General features: G+C 42.6%; 1 protein-coding gene across 1 annotated transcript in view; it reads left to right on the top strand.

The window, feature by feature from the left end:
* The window catches only part of HDGFL3 (HDGF like 3), a 39,175-nt gene that overhangs the window by 21,822 nt on the left and 1,700 nt on the right, over positions 1-15,653 (top strand). Inside the window, exons 2-5 of the mRNA XM_075045156.1 lie at positions 1,741-1,817; positions 5,108-5,246; positions 6,529-6,687; positions 8,266-8,412. Of these exons, the coding sequence (XP_074901257.1) occupies positions 1,741-1,817; positions 5,108-5,246; positions 6,529-6,687; positions 8,266-8,412 (522 nt within the window). The remainder of the gene's footprint in view (positions 1-1,740; positions 1,818-5,107; positions 5,247-6,528; positions 6,688-8,265; positions 8,413-15,653) is intronic.

Genomic DNA, 15,653 nt, shown 5'->3' on the forward strand with positions numbered 1-15,653 from the left:
CATTTAAATAATAGATTCTCCTTTTATTTATCAATTCATTAACTTTGTTAAGTAAGAGAAGTTGGGTAATGGCAGTGCCCACAAGGTGTGTGACACCTGACCATCGCCGATTGTCTCCTGCAGACCGTGCTGGGCAGTGAGTGCACAGTGACACAGCGCCCAGCGTGCCAAGAGCCCCACCATCCACATGCCTGAGTTGTGCCACAGAAAAGGGACAGGGAACGGTTTGGAAGTGCTCTTATATCCCCTGATTTTGGCATAGCTTCAGAGGATGCTTCACTTAGACCTAAAAGATAGGCATCCATTTCTTTTGCAGGAGGGAGTCCTGTGATGTTACAGCTCCACATGTGGCTCTGGTTTCTCTGTCCCCAATGGGTGTCCTTGCAGAAAGACCCAAAGGACTTGAATCCTTATAAAAGTTTGTACTCCTCTGAGAGCTACGTAGCCAGCAGATGCTTTACAGTGAAAGAGAACATCCTTTGAAAACAATCTGGTGTTTATTAATCAACAAGAATTCAGTGTTTGGGGTCCTTCAGCACGAAAAGAGAAGGAAAGCACATATGGGCCTGGCCTCCTGAGTGAAAACATGCAGGTTCCATCCCCGTGCTCTGCTGAGGAGCAGATTTCGTATAACGTTGGTATGTCAGCACTTTGCTCTCCGTTCCAGTGACATTTGGCAGGATTCAATATGCTTATGTTTAGACTGAGTTGCCTAAGACCCAAGCAGCAAGCCATTCACCTGCTCTCTGGTGTTGCCCTATAGATACCTAGATTCATTAGGCTCCCTCTTAGCCAGAGAGTTCTCTGGACACTTAGTTTTAAACGCCCACATATGCTCAGAAGTGCCATTTCTGGGAAGGCAGGCACTTAGACAGTACTTAAAGCTGTGCTGTGTTTCTGGTTTATGTGGGTAGGCACCTGGACTCTCTTGTTTCTGTTCCAGAGGACTGAAAAATTAAATATGGACAAGTCTATGTCATGGGCATAACCTCCTGCCTTGTGGCCAACGCTCTCACTCAGACATCTGAAGATGGGGTCTAGGCACTGCTCAGCATGAGGGGTTTGTCCCAGTCCCAGCTCTATCTCAGGAGAGCACCTTCACCATCCCTCCCTTAGCTGTTCTGCAGCTATATCTTGAGAAATACAAAGCCAGGGATAAAAAGTGAAAGAAGAGATGGAGTACAGAGGGGAGCGGTGACCAAAACCAGTTATTAGGATGCCATAGTGGAAGGAGAGTCCCAGGCCCTCCTCCCTGGTGTACGTTACACATTTTGCACTGTGTACCACCATCACCACCCGGAAGCCCCGATGGGAGATTGTCCGGTTTTCCGGCTGCAGAGTCTCAGAGATAGCATCTGTTCCCCATTTGTTGCAGAAGTTATTTAGGTGGCTGTGTGAGACAGACAGGATTACCCTCTGGGCTTCGGTGCCTTTGATGAGGCAGCATCTGAAGTTAACACTTAAATTAAGCAGACTTTATTTTATTGCCTTTGTGTATTATAATGCCCATGAAATCATTAAAACTTTTTGTCTGCTCCTTGGTCTCCTGTTGTCTCCCTGTAGTGTTTCTGTTGTATCTGACTTTGTACAACCTGCCTGCCTCAAAAATCAGCAGCGGTCTTCCCTTCCCCACCCCAGGCCTGCGGGATACCTGCACTAACACTTCCATGGCTTGGTAGGGATTCTTGGACAAGGGACACCACATTTGGGAATAATCCTTTTTCCATTTCTGTCTCACAGATTGATGAACTCCCTGAAGGAGCTGTGAAGCCTCCAGCAAATAAATACCCCATCTTCTTTTTTGGGACTCATGAAACGTAAGTGAATGAACACGATCTTTCTTTGCAGATGTCTTCTTCTACTGCAGTTAACATCATCTCCACTGATTTTATTGGAACAAATCCTGACTGAAGCCATTGGGAGGCTAGAGATAGGTCCTACGAGCCCAACTCATTTGCATTAAGACATGGAAGTGAAACCTGAAAGTAGGTGGGAACACTGCTGCATGGATGGGATACCATGATCTGAGCATAAATAATAAACAGTGCCTGTGTTTCCCATAAAGAAAAGCGTTGGCATAAATTTATTAAAGGGTCATCTGAACTCAGATGCAGGGGCAAAAAATTTTTTACTTGGATGTACATGATAGCAGAGATCAGGCTGCTGTATTCGGACATGTTTAGGTTTGTGTTGTGTGTGAGAACTCACTTGGTAGTTTGTAAAATGAAAGAAAGGAGACCCCCGCGTCTCACACAGTCCTCACATAGTTTTAAAATATATGCATTCCTGTGAGATTTGTGCTGGGGATATTGTAGGATGGAGCTCTCAGAACTGGTAGAAAAACTGAGCTGGCTGAGCTCATAGGGAAAGAAAGGAATCAGAACAAAAAGGGTAAGTTAGGTCTTGTAGTAATTGCTACAAAGTACAGAGTTTCAAAATTATAATGTACTTGTCTCTATTTTAAACTATGTCTGAGGTAGTTAAAAAAAAAATTTCACAGTTTCCATTTTGCATGTAATGCTTACATTTTAAAACTTTTCCTTCCCCACTTGCAGGGAACATGTTTTCTAGAATTCCTTAAAAAATGAAAAATTAAATTCTGATAACATTTTAAATTCAATTTTAGAGGTTTGAAGCTTTATTTAAAATTGTTTATTTTTTAATTTTAACATTATTCCAGAACATAATAAGCCCCATAGCTCATGCATCACATTTTTATTTTAAAAATCTTTAAAGGCAATTTCTGCTTAATAAAGATCAAAATAGCCTCTCTTTAGTTGAAATATTGCTGCCTATTGCTGTAATGAAACAACCTGATGTTTTGATATATATTGTGATCTACTACTACTGTCACAAAATAATCCCGAACGAATAACATTCAAATAAATTTATGCTTTAAAACCAGAAACCAAAATGTTTGGGTTTTTTTTAATGGAAACATTTTTCTTGAGAAACATTTTTATTCTGAAATGAATCAATCCCAAACTGCTAATCTCTTTTGTTTTAGATTTTGTTAGCCCATGATCTGACTGTAACATCTGAAACAGGAAGATAGTTTGTAGCTGCTACCTTAATAATTTAAAAAGCATAACTGTTAAAAATGAGCTGTAAATTGCAGCTCCTTAATTTTATAGCAGAGCAGTGGAAACTGTTATACTCTCCCAGTGGCAATGAACATATTTCAAACAAAGATGTAGACAATTTTTCAGTGTTTACTATTACATAAAAGGCTGCAGAAACATTTCCATACATTACTGTTGAGCTAAATTAAGGTCACTCATGGTAAGTTTCATACAGTTTTCCTCTGTTCTTTGTGTTAGAACTGTTTGTATGTATTTTTGGCAACAAGGAGACATCTAGTATTAGCAAAAGCATAGATAAAATAATTTATTCAGATCCCTTGCTCTATTGTAGCCTTCAATATTAACAAGACATCTGTTAGTTTGGAAATCACTGTTTGGCTTTCAGGTAGAAATGCATTCTTAGCTTTGTAATTATATAATTAAGATATTTCTCAATGAGACAACTGAGTGTGGATACCAGTCTGTCTCCTGTGTAGTTAAAAGGAAGCTCTTTCTCCAGAGACTTGTCATCTGATGCCTTTAGCCACCAGTTGGCTCTGTACTGGCAAACTTCTTGGCCGGTGGGATGATTTAAGTGAATGAAGCTTTGCACATTCATAAATGCTGGGAAGAATCAGAGCATAAATCGGGCATTAATCTGAAATAACGTTTACAGCAAGGAAGAAATATGATCCTGTAATTAAGGTATTAGACTGAGACTGAAGAGAGTTGGGTGTTCCTCTGTACTCTACTATCAGTTTGAGTTTGACCTTGGGCAGATCTCTGTACCTCAGAAGTCCATCTGCAAAAAAGGGCAACTTCCCAACCTCATGGTGATCTTACGAGAATAAATGTGTTGTAAATGGTGGAGCTCCGCGATCCCGTGGTAACGGAGACCATAGAGTTAACGTTAATTGCAAAGATCATCAGGAAAGTAGGACAGTGATTATAGTGAAGGACACTGTGACTTGTTCAGCTCCAGTCATTGCTAACATAGAATCTTCCATGTGGGAATGAAGGGGGTTTTTTTGCCTTCACTGTTTTTAATTTAACTTACAATTAGCCATCCCAGTACCGTGATACAGAGCAAAGTAAACACACTGGATATAGATACCCAATGAAAAGGAAATTATGCTTTCTTCAGTTTTATATAAAAAGTTAGAGTTTTACTGTAAAGTATGTAGAAAAAGCAGGCTAAGTCACCACTCTTCTTTTTTTTGGTAATTATTTTCCTCTGCATTGTGGTGCCTGTGCCTGAAATTAGTTGGCTCAGTCCATAGCTGACTTATGCAGCAGCAGAGCACAAAATCCCTCCTTTGCTGTGCTGTCTAAAAAACAATTTGGCCACAAGCACCCTGTGTGTCTCATTGTTTCCTTGTATTACTCATCTGCCTATATTCACCCATTGTTTCTTGTCTTATATGAAATTATAAGATTTTTGGGAAAGAGAGCACTTTTATTGTGTTTGCACAGAATCTAGCATGTGGGGGGCTTATTCGAAGAAAGAAGCTCCCAGGCTTACTGGCAGTATAGATAATAATAAGTGCCACTGTTTTTCCTTTACTCCCGTAGTTCAAGGAGTAAGTTTTGGCTTATGGTTTCTCGGCACTCCATACATGCTTTAACTTTTCATATGGTATTTTTAGGCCTTTCTGGATTTGTAACACATAGGATTGGAAGTTTGGTCCCTTGCTATTGCAGGCAATTATGTCATATAATCCCTTTCATAAACTGTTCAAGTGCCAGTTCCCAGCAGTAGTTAATATAATAAATGAGACTTGTCGTAGTTGTTTCTAGAGAGACCCAGCATGATTTTGCAACATCAACCATCAGGATGGTGAGCCAATCCATTAAATCAGACTCAGAGCAGTAACTCAAAGCCAGTGTGTTAAATAAATAAATAAATAAACGAATAAATAAAACTGAAAAAGAAATGATGGAATGAGCAGAAGAATAGGGAAAACATTTGCACTGTTAATTTTTTAATTTTTTTTAAGAGGAGGAATTTAAGTCCTTTTTTGAATGTTACCTTTGTTAAAATGCAGTGCATTCCTGGGGCCCAAAGACCTTTTCCCATATAAAGAATATAAAGATAAGTTTGGGAAGTCGAACAAGCGAAAAGGATTTAATGAAGGCCTGTGGGAAATAGAAAACAACCCTGGAGTAAAGTTTACTGGATATCAGGTAAATGACTTTCACTTCTATTCCTCCTTATCTTTCTTGTTTTCTTCTTTGAAGATTTCTTGTCCATGTAAACATTGTATGAGTGATGTGGAAGGTCCTGGTTTTGGTGGAGCTAGAAAGTTTCACAGCTTTTGTAATTGCATAATGTAAATACAACTGTGATCTTGCACTCTGTGACAAATTGAACTTTAATCATACTGCAGAGCCCCTTGCTTTCTGTGGTATTCTGGGGTGGTGAAGTGGAAAATTCTGCAGCAGATTTAGTTGAATTAAAAATGGAAGGTTTTATTTACTCCCATATAAACATGAATAATTTCTGACTTCTTCCTGTTGTTTATTTTTGTATCAGATTCAGTGTATTTTACACAGACCTTAAGGTCACTGTACTTTTGATTTTTACATTGATAATTTATAACACATAGGACAGCACTGCCGAAGTTGTGAGGGGTGAGAAGGTGGAGGTTTAAGCTGCTGTTAGAAGATAGTAGCTGCTGTACAACAGCTCTCCCTGTTGGATGTCTGGAGCAAAAAGTCAGTGAAGGGGGAGAAGAGTAGTTGATGGGCTGTATAAAACCAAAGAACTTTTCTTATTAAAAAAATGTGGTCCTTTGAAGGCAGAAATCACCTCCAAAAGCAGGCGAACACCTATTACATTATTAGCACAAAACCTTACAAACCAGAGATATGGACCACCTGCAGACAAGCTGCTGCCCCTCTCAGTTCCTGTTTCATATTTTCAGCCCTACAGATGTTTTGCATACGCTTGGGGATTTAAAAAAATCTAGTGAATAGTCTGTGGGAGATGGACTGTCAGAGAGCTCTCAGCCTTCTGGTCAGTGTTTGCTTTTTCCTAATACAGAGATCTTGACCTTTGAGGGGGTTTTGTAACAGCCATCTTCTCTCCTGAATATGTCTCTCCTATTGCAGCCAAAGTCTGAAAGTTTCCATAGTTTTGCCCAAAGTAGAACATGCCAGGTCTCTCCACTGAGCAACCCTTAGTTCTCCAGCAAACACATTTTTATCGGATCTCCTGTTTCTGTGTAAACCCTTCAGAACATGCAATCCCAGAATCTGCATCTGATAGCTGTTTTCAAGTGGTGACTGAGAAAATTGCCTTTGTAGCCCTTTTTCTTGATAATTCCGAGAATAAACTGAGCTCTTCCTGACTATAGTGATTAAAGTGTAAGTTGTCTGTTACCAGTACTTCTCTCTTCAATACAGAACAAAAATAAAGTAATAGATTTTAGTGATATTTTTTGTTTATGTTACTGTTATTTTAAAGGCAATTCAGCAACAGAGCTCATCAGAAACTGAAGGAGAAGGAGGAAATACAGCAGATGCCAGCAGTGAGGAGGAAGGTGATCGGGTAGAAGAGGATGGAAAAGGAAAAAGAAAGAATGAAAAAGCAGGCTCAAAACGGAAAAAATCCTACACTTCAAAGGTTATCTTCTGAGTTTTTCCATTGTTACCCATGTGCATTCATAATTTGAATACTGTCCACCTCATGGCAATCTGTTCTTCCTTTAGCATTTTGATTCCAGTACCGTAACAATGGTGTTCAAACAGGCAAGGAGAAGTGCTCTTGCTTTTGTAGACAGCCTTGGTGAGACAGCAGTTGAAATATTCTGCCCTGTTCTAGTGCCCACACTTTGAGAAGGAGATGAAAGTATGGGAAGGAGTTCAGAAGGGCTGGAAAGAAAATCCATGCAAAGATGGATTGATAGGTTTGATCATCTTAGTATTTCCCCATGAAGAGCAAAAAAAAAGCCTTCGGAGCATGCCTCCTGGAAGACATGAGTTCAGGTGTGGTTCCTGTCCAGGAGAATTCAAGCTTCCCTCTCCCATCTCCAGTGTGAGTGCCCCAGTTGCCATGCTAAAAGATACAGTAGGGTCAGACGTGCTCAGCTGCTCCTGTTGTAGCTGAGTGTAAACTACTTCAGTACAGGATGCAGAATGGGAGGGAAGAAGAACTAATTTGTTAAGCAGGGAGTAAGGCACTCAATTTGTAGATAAAAGACCTGCATTGTAGTACCTACCCGCCCTGTCAATATCTAAGTAACAGCATAGATGAGGAAGCTAAGAGTAATGTGTCTCAGACTGCCTCATAATGGCTGGTGAACATAATCACCTGCACAGTGACAACTTTGGGTTCAGATACACTTCTCACTTGTCACCTGGGTGAAAAGGAGCAACATTACAGTCACTTCCTCCAGTTCTGTGTGTACCTCCAGATCTGTACTTTGCTTAAAAAATTGTGGAAAGTGTGGCAGAGTCATGTTCATTCACATTCCTGTTATTCTTTGAAAGTGAAAACTAAACAAAATGAGAAGAAGCGAGCAAACAGTCTGATCCAGGCTCAACTTGGGGGAGAGTGGGAATTTTCACGGTTCATCCACTGAACAAAATGTATTAAGTAATTTCACCCCCTTTGTGTGTTTTACATTAGAAATTCAGGTCTGGTCTACCACCTTCTTTCCAGAAGACTCTGGACAAACAGAGGATTAGGAAAATGGTGGCTTAATGCCACAATTTATCCTTTTGTACTGTAGAATTGCATAACATAAAGGGAGCAGAAAAGATGTATTGGTTCCACATGGTTTTAATGTTAATATATTAAAGCTGACAGCACTAAAAAAAGTATGGAAAGCAGCTCTGCTAATGTTATTCTCATTTTACATCTCTGTGTTTAATCAAAACTTCTGTCAAGCTGGCACCATCTGTTTCATTAACTAACAAAACCTACAGGTGACCCAACACTAATACCCATCTCCTATTACTGTGTCTGTCTCACAGTCAATTGTGCTACCAACCTGTGTTCAACACAGAATTTCTCCTTTTGCTTCATCGAGGGCAGTAACTCCTTCACCTGAAAAAGGCTTTTCACCCCACATATCCTCCCCAATATTCACCTTGAACAGGGAACTGCATGATCAGACAGCATTCCACAATCACTTCAAAAGCATCTTTCTATGACTGAAGCTCAGTTTTTACTTTTTAACTTTGTTGTTGATCATTTTAGAAATCCTCCAAGCAGTCACGGAAATCTCCTGGAGATGAAGATGATAAGGACTGCAAAGAGGAAGAAAATAAGAGCAGCTCTGATGCTGGGGACGCAGGCAATGACACAAGAAACACTTCTTCAGATTTGCAGAAAACCAGTGAAGGGGTAAGCTTCTGTTAATATCATTCGCTTCCCTTGCAGTTTGCTACTGGGGGGCTTTGGAGCTAGGGGTGAAAGGCATTGCATTGCAGTGACCTGTGCCTACCACGTGCAATCTTTTTACATTGCACTTCAGTGCTCAGAATGTGTCTAGAACAGAAACTTGGGACTGGTCCCTGCACTAGTACAAATTTTGCTCTAGAGAAATGACTGAATGAGAGAAGATACTATAAGCATTATTTTTGTTTGAACACTTGCATGGATGTCAGCTGACAGGAACTACTGAACACCATGAACTGGAATGAAGCAGAATTGATGTGAGAGCAGAATGAGACTGTTTGCATAATGCATTTTGGCTAACTAAACAGTGGGAGCCTGCCTATCCTTTCACACTTATTTAAAATTCGTGCAGTCCAACTGACTTCTTTGGAGTTCCTGAGGGTTCATGTGCACATTACAGACTCTGCATACTGTGGGTTTCAGGGCAGATCCTTCCTTGGGATATGACCTTCAAGGAGGGGATATACAGTCTGCTCCAGAGCAGCTTCATACAATCTCCTTACATGTTTGTGTCAGTTGTGTGTTCATATCAATATTACTTTGTTGTGACCACAACAACAGAAAGGAAGGCTGCTGAGCAGGAGAATTAGCATGGGAATTGGTTAATCGTCAGCCACCTTTAACAACCACTACTATTTCTGAGCCTTTGGAACAGCACAAGCCTCCCTGCTCCAGGAGTTACAGCCCCAGCTCAGAACCAGTTCTTATGCGGTTCCCATGCCAAGGCTCTGCCACGTGGCCAGCAGCCAGGCTGGGCTGTCACAGGAGCTGCTGAGTGACACGAATCCCCAGGTGTGAGAGGAAGCCAGCCAGCACAGGGTCTCATCTGACATTGCCAAGGTGCCTTAGCACCCAGCTGCATGCCCAGTGTCAACCCTTTCTCACAAAACACAACCTCTGGGGAGCTGCTGTCGCCTCCCGCTTAAAGACTCCTCCCAGAGCTTCCTTTCCCCTTGTCTCTCTATGGTACAGTGTTTGTGTTTTGTGGCTCTTCACCTTTTAAAGACTTTGATACATGGCTCGTGGGGTCAGGAAGATAATGTGCCCTGAGCCTCTCCCATTCACTCTGAACAAGCTGCTGGCTTGAGCCAGAGACTGACACAAGGAGACACCATGCCTGGCTATGCTTTCACAGCACCTCACCCACAGAATTTGAGAGTCTGGGGGTGACAAGTGTGGTGACTGCATAGTGGGTGTGTTGCCCAAGTTCTGACTGTTGAACCCTGTGACACTTCCATGTCTTCAAATAGGTATTTGAGTGAGAAAACTGGCCATAAGTTTCACCCAAGGTGGCAAGAGGTTCAGGAAGGCCTGCTTTGTTTCCCGTGTTTGTAGCAGTGACGGGGGATATGCCTGTGAACTTCAGGCATGTTCTCCTTGCAGGGACCAAATGTTTAATGACTTAGGTCAGTTGCAGACTAAGTGGCTAAAAAGTCACATGGGATGTTGGCTTTGTGGCTGGTGACGTTCATATAGCTCTTCTTCCGCACGGGACATGCTCGTAACCGCTGGGAGGTAGAGTCCAGCATGCTAGGACATCATGGTGCTCTTCAGCATTTTCAGGATTGCAGATATTTTAGCCTCTGTGCTGAAATATCATCAACAGTCTGTGTCCTTCCTTCCAGCACTGACTCCACAGAAATACTCACAGTCAACATTGTCATACCCATGCGAGGAGTTGGCTCTGCTCTGACTTCTGCAACCCCAGCACTCGGGCTTGACCTCACACTTGAGCGACCATTCTTTAACTAGGTCTTGGGTGCTTTTAACATTATGGGAAAGGTGGAGTTTTAGTAGCATGTACTAAAGAGAGATGAAGAGATGGTTTTAAGGGCAGCTTGAGATAAAAGTACTGATGAGTTTGGAGAAATTCGCATCCTGATCCAGATATTTCACCTTGGGGATTTCTGCCACAGAATCAGCATCTCACATGTAAATCCTCTTCAGGGTTTCTTTTGAGATTTTGTCAGTAGTGCAATTCTCTGTAAGGACCAGGAGGGGACACTCCATCTCCTGGTGTCCTCAAAGCCAGACGAGATGTCTTTTCAGAAGGTATGCCTTCATCAGACACAAGACACTCAGGGAAAGAGTAATCAGATTATTTTTTTTTTCAGCTGGTGTTAAACAGCCAGCCACACAGCATGTGTCTAGATTGACCTCCTGGGGTACAGGGCAGGCTGTCCTGCAGCCAGGTTCTGCCCGACATCCAGACTGGGAGTCTGCCGGAGGGCACTGAGCTCCTCCAGCGCCCGCACTTGGACTTCTCTTCTATAGAAAGGAAGGTCGAAAAAGACCGACACGTGCCTGCGGAGTTGGGATATGGTCCTCTTGTTCACACGCGTGAATTCAGAAGAATGTCTAGGTCTGCTAAAAGACACCATCATAGATGAGATTATGGTCTCTTTAAAATCATTTAGCTTGTGAGAAGAGCATTGGACCAACAGCACGCAGTCTGAAGAAGATGGGCTTCCTCCTCCCCGCTGTGCAGCGCAGGAGCTGCGTACCCGCCGCTTCGCCTTCCTGCGGGGCCAGCCAAGCTCAGGACGTTTAGCTGGCCATGAGATGGCGCCAGGAGCACACCAAAATGAACCGGGGTGCAAACCTGCGCCCTCCCCAAAAAGGTAGGGTGCTGGGGTCTGCGTGAGACTCACACCAGGACAGAGTTTGTTTCAGAATAACTTGTAGAAAGGTACCATGAAGGCAAAGAGACAAGAAAAACAAAGAGTTCAGAGCCCTGATCTCGAGGATAGGCGCGTTTCATTCCCCTGGTTTTGCCACTGTGACCAGCTGCTTAACAGATGCCTGGTAGTGGAGGCTGGGAAGGGCTGTGGAAGGCAGGTGGGCAGAAGGCTGCGGGCTCAGCTACCCTACTTGTAGTGCTCCCCATGGGCTGCGTCCCGGAGAGCCTTTGGCTCCTGTGCTCTGCACCTCCCAGGTCTCTGACCATGCAAGAGTTGCCTAAAGGACACAAGCAGCTTTTCTCTTAATGATACTGATAATAATGAGGTAGTGATTGTGTTTTATAATGCCTGGACTGCAGGCTGAAGACTCATCTCCCCTCTTCAGGTCAGAGGGAACCTTGCCTTTTAATCACACATTTACCCTCAGCATTACGGGGATCTTCTCGAAGGGTTAACAGCTGAAATCAAATGATTGCAGGACCATCTTCACCTATATTTTTTAATGAAATTTCTAACCTCCAGGTGGTAGAGGAAAGCTTAAAAATGAGAAGTGATGGCTTCCTAAAGACTCAAACCCAGAGCAAATAAAAGGACTTCCAAAGCTATGATATTTTTTCAGCCAATTTCATACTGTTCAAGGGCTCAACTTGTGATTATTTTTTTTTTATCCCTGGGGTTGACAAAGCTGCTTTCTTTTCTTATCTCCATCCCTTAGTTTCTCAACCATTCTTGAGGACTACAGGCACTCTCGACAGAAGAGACATTAACTTCCTCAGACCAAGCCACAGTTTATAATTGCATCCTGCCACTCCCTGTTTCTCAAGCTCTTTCCCTCACTTCTGTTCTTTGGCTGATTCCTTCCCCAGAAAGATGCAAAGCCTGAACTTCAGAGTTTTATTATCTAATATTAATTAACTAATAATATATTAGCTAAGACAGCCCATCCCAGAGTTTGCTCAAGTCAAGAGTCACAGAACCCCCCCATGACAGTCCTTTGCTGTTAAATACTAAATTGTTTTGGCTTTCTCAAAATATCACATAAACAGAATATTCCAGTGGAAAGGTATTCATGGCTCTGTGTTGTTTACTTTCTATGGTACAAAATTAGCTCCTAAATCAGTGAATTCATGGCAGCAGATTTACATTCCACATTTATATCTCCAGTGACTTGTGTGTTTGGTTCTTGGCTGGTTTAACTTTGAATCTTTATAACTGAACACCTAAGTCGCTTTTTACTTTTACTCTCTGGATACCCATATAATGACATTTGAAAGCTGGCTGTAGTCCCTGCCCTGTAGAGAGTATTTGAATGTTAAGGTCAGCACTCAGGGTATGTGGCAAGTTTTTCTTTTGGTATTCATTATTTTAGTTACAGTCCAGACATTGTGTTGGTAAATGAGGCATTCTCTTTGTGTGCAGATGCATGTGGTTGCCTTTCAGGAGGTGAATGATTGTACTGAGTCTTTGAAAAATAATACATTTGTTGGAAATGAAATACATTTTTTAGTTCCTGGTACAGCCCGAATATTAAAGTGGGGTAAAGGACTGTGATCTTTTTACTCACGCTGACAATCAGTTACTAACATGGGAGTCAGTGGATCTATTTGTGGAGGTGACTGCTTGCCAGCATGAATAAGGGGATCAAAATCTGGTCCAAAATTACTGCCATCTGATACTATTGCAATTGGGAGAACATATTTAAAACAGCCTGTGTCCAGGACATATTTTTTTGTTGTGATGTTCCTGTGGGGTAGCAACAATTCCATTTACTGCTGTGAAAGACAAGTGCTATGGCCAAACTGGCCAGAGTACACAGGTTCACTGTGTCCTTCTGATGTGGTTTTGAGATGTTTGGTTCCTTTGCTCTTCCTTCTTTACTTCTCAATAACATTGGTTAGGCTGTACAACAGGTTTGGGGTTGTATTAACATTCAAAGCATAGCATTTAGGGCTCTATTCAATGTAAAAGCATTTATGTGGGCATTTTTCCAGAAAATGAAAACAGAGTATGTATTTCTCTCTGATTTGTTTTCTGCCATTTGAGGTAAGTTAAAATCTACCCCTCCAAAAAAAGATAACATTTAAAAAATGTGTTTAACTATTGCACAGTAAAAATTTCTATGTAAAAATCAAATAGTGGCACACTCTCTGGTGTAAAGAGTTGTGTTGTCTGCTGCCTTCCTAGAGCTCAGGATAACAGCACCGCTAAGTAAGGCAATGGGACATAACTCAGGAGAAACATAAATGTCTGAATGCAAGTTGAGATTAAAGCAGCCAGTATAGATGAAATACACTCTTTGCCTCTCTGTGTACATTGAATCCTGAAACCATTTTGACCTCAAACCAACGTGGAATAACAATGATCGTACAGAGCAAGGAAATAATTATCCTTCTGCCCATCCAGCAAGAGCTTTTAAAGTACAGGATGGCTGAGTCAGTTGCCAGCCACTGTTGAGGGAGGAATTTTCAGTGCCAGAAAAAACAAGGCAATTTGTGGATTTAGTTTTTTTCCCTGCTCTGTGTTCTCTGTCCTTCAATTTTAGTGATGGCTGAAATTGTGCACTTGAATCAGTCAGATTCCCTGCTGTTTCTTTTGTGTGCAGTAGCGTTGGACAGTGTGGCACACGTTGTGCCATATCTTACAGTAAAGCTGAGAGACTTGTTCAAACAAAGATGATGCGAGTTTATCTGTTTCTGAAGAGATGTGAAACCATGGAGACTGTGGAAACTGCTCAGCTCTGCCGCATCTGCCACGGGAGCCTGGCAGCACGTGCTGCCAGGGTAGGGGAAGGAGCCGAGGTCCCTGTGCAGCCCCGCTGGCCCCGGGGGCTGCCTGTGTCTGGGGAGAACTGCTCACTGCTGGGGCACCTAGGAGTGTGCCTAGGAGACAAAATGTGTGTTGCACTGGAAGATGGTACTGGAAACTGAAAATCCTAGAGGAAGATTTGCATACCTGGCTCTTTGTTGTCCCTCCTGTTCCACACTGTGGCCCAGTGGACCTATCTGTGAGACAGTGGGGAGTGGAAGTATTAATATTCCCAGCACCCCATGTAAGAATGGTGCCTACCCAATCTTCTGGCCTTAACCCAGAGGAGAATTGTCGTTGATAAGTGCAAAGGTTTCATACTCCAAAGGGACAGCTTTCCTTACTGGGTCTGAGAGTGATACCGTAGGGACTGACTGTTTCACCACCCATCCTGCCTATCAGTGCTGGGTAGCAGCTGTCATTAAGAACTTCAGCAGAAGGCATGATTTGATTGACTAATCATTTGTAGTTGTTTTAATGGGTGTCTGCACTTCCCTCTGAAGGGAAAGAAACGGCAGTGAATCCCTCCAAGCCACGTCTCCAAAGCATCTGTAAGTACAATCTCATTGACTCTTAAACAGGAGAGAGGTCAATGAAGTGTGGTGCTCTGGATGAGCAGTGCATTGTTACACCTTTTGGGGGGAGGCAGGGCTCAGGCAGTTCCTGTAAGCCATCATGACATGCATGAGGATTTTATAATAACCCCTTATCATGTGTCATTAGTCAGGACGTACCAGGACCTCCCACACGGAAAGTGCAGGTTTCCATTACTTACTGTTGGCAAAGCCCTCGTCGTAGGAGAGAAGAACCACACTGAACAAACATGGCCCTTAGTTCAGAGGTGCAGCAACCAGACTGGGATCCCAGACTGCTGTGTGGGCACTCGTACGCTCTTACCCTCTTGGATAGAGAAGCATAGTCCACTATAGCCATGGCATCACACACAGCAGGTAGGATGGGCCAGAGGGGGAGAGAGCGTAGGCAGCAAACTGCTAGTGCAGGGATGTTAAAATGTCTTCTTTTCATGTTTTCCTCCGGATCCTGTGTAAAATGAAAATTCCATCATCCCCAGTGGATTTAACCTGTACCCCCTCACTTATTCCCTGATGTTGATTTTTTTTCTTGGATGAACGATCACACCAAATACAGTACTAATTCCTTCATACTGCTTGTGTGTTGTGTTTCTTTCCGTCTGTCAGGGTGTGGGTGGACAAGCATTCACGCTCTGAATTCTTTACAAAGGAGAAGGGATGCCTGGCTCAGGGTTAGGTAGGCATGTAGCATTGCACGTCGTCATGTCGCTGGACAAAAGTATTGTGTCCCTGTGCCTGTAGGTGAGTTTTGCTATCTCTGTTTAATATGAAGAAACGGAGACTTGGAGACACTTGCCATGATCACACGAGCACAGTCTGATCCTGTTCCCGCTCATGTCAGTGGAAGCAAGAGCTGACCTTGACTCAGTCATGAAGTGGGAGTTTCTTCCTTTTCTGTCATCACCTTACAGTGAACTCCAAGCCAAACTGTTTCCTTTTCAGAAGCAACATTCAGATACGTTAGCTATGAAAACTGTTTATCTTTCTTCATGCCTGCTGAGTGTTCATTGTTTGAATGAAAGGGTGTTCTCACTGCAAGGCGTTCAGGAATAGAGCAGTGTCTGAGCTTTTGCATGAAGCTTGTCGGTGATTTAGTGTAGAGGAAAAA

Source organism: Buteo buteo, chromosome 13 (genome assembly GCF_964188355.1).
Source record: "Buteo buteo chromosome 13, bButBut1.hap1.1, whole genome shotgun sequence".
NCBI lineage: Eukaryota > Metazoa > Chordata > Aves > Accipitriformes > Accipitridae > Buteo > Buteo buteo.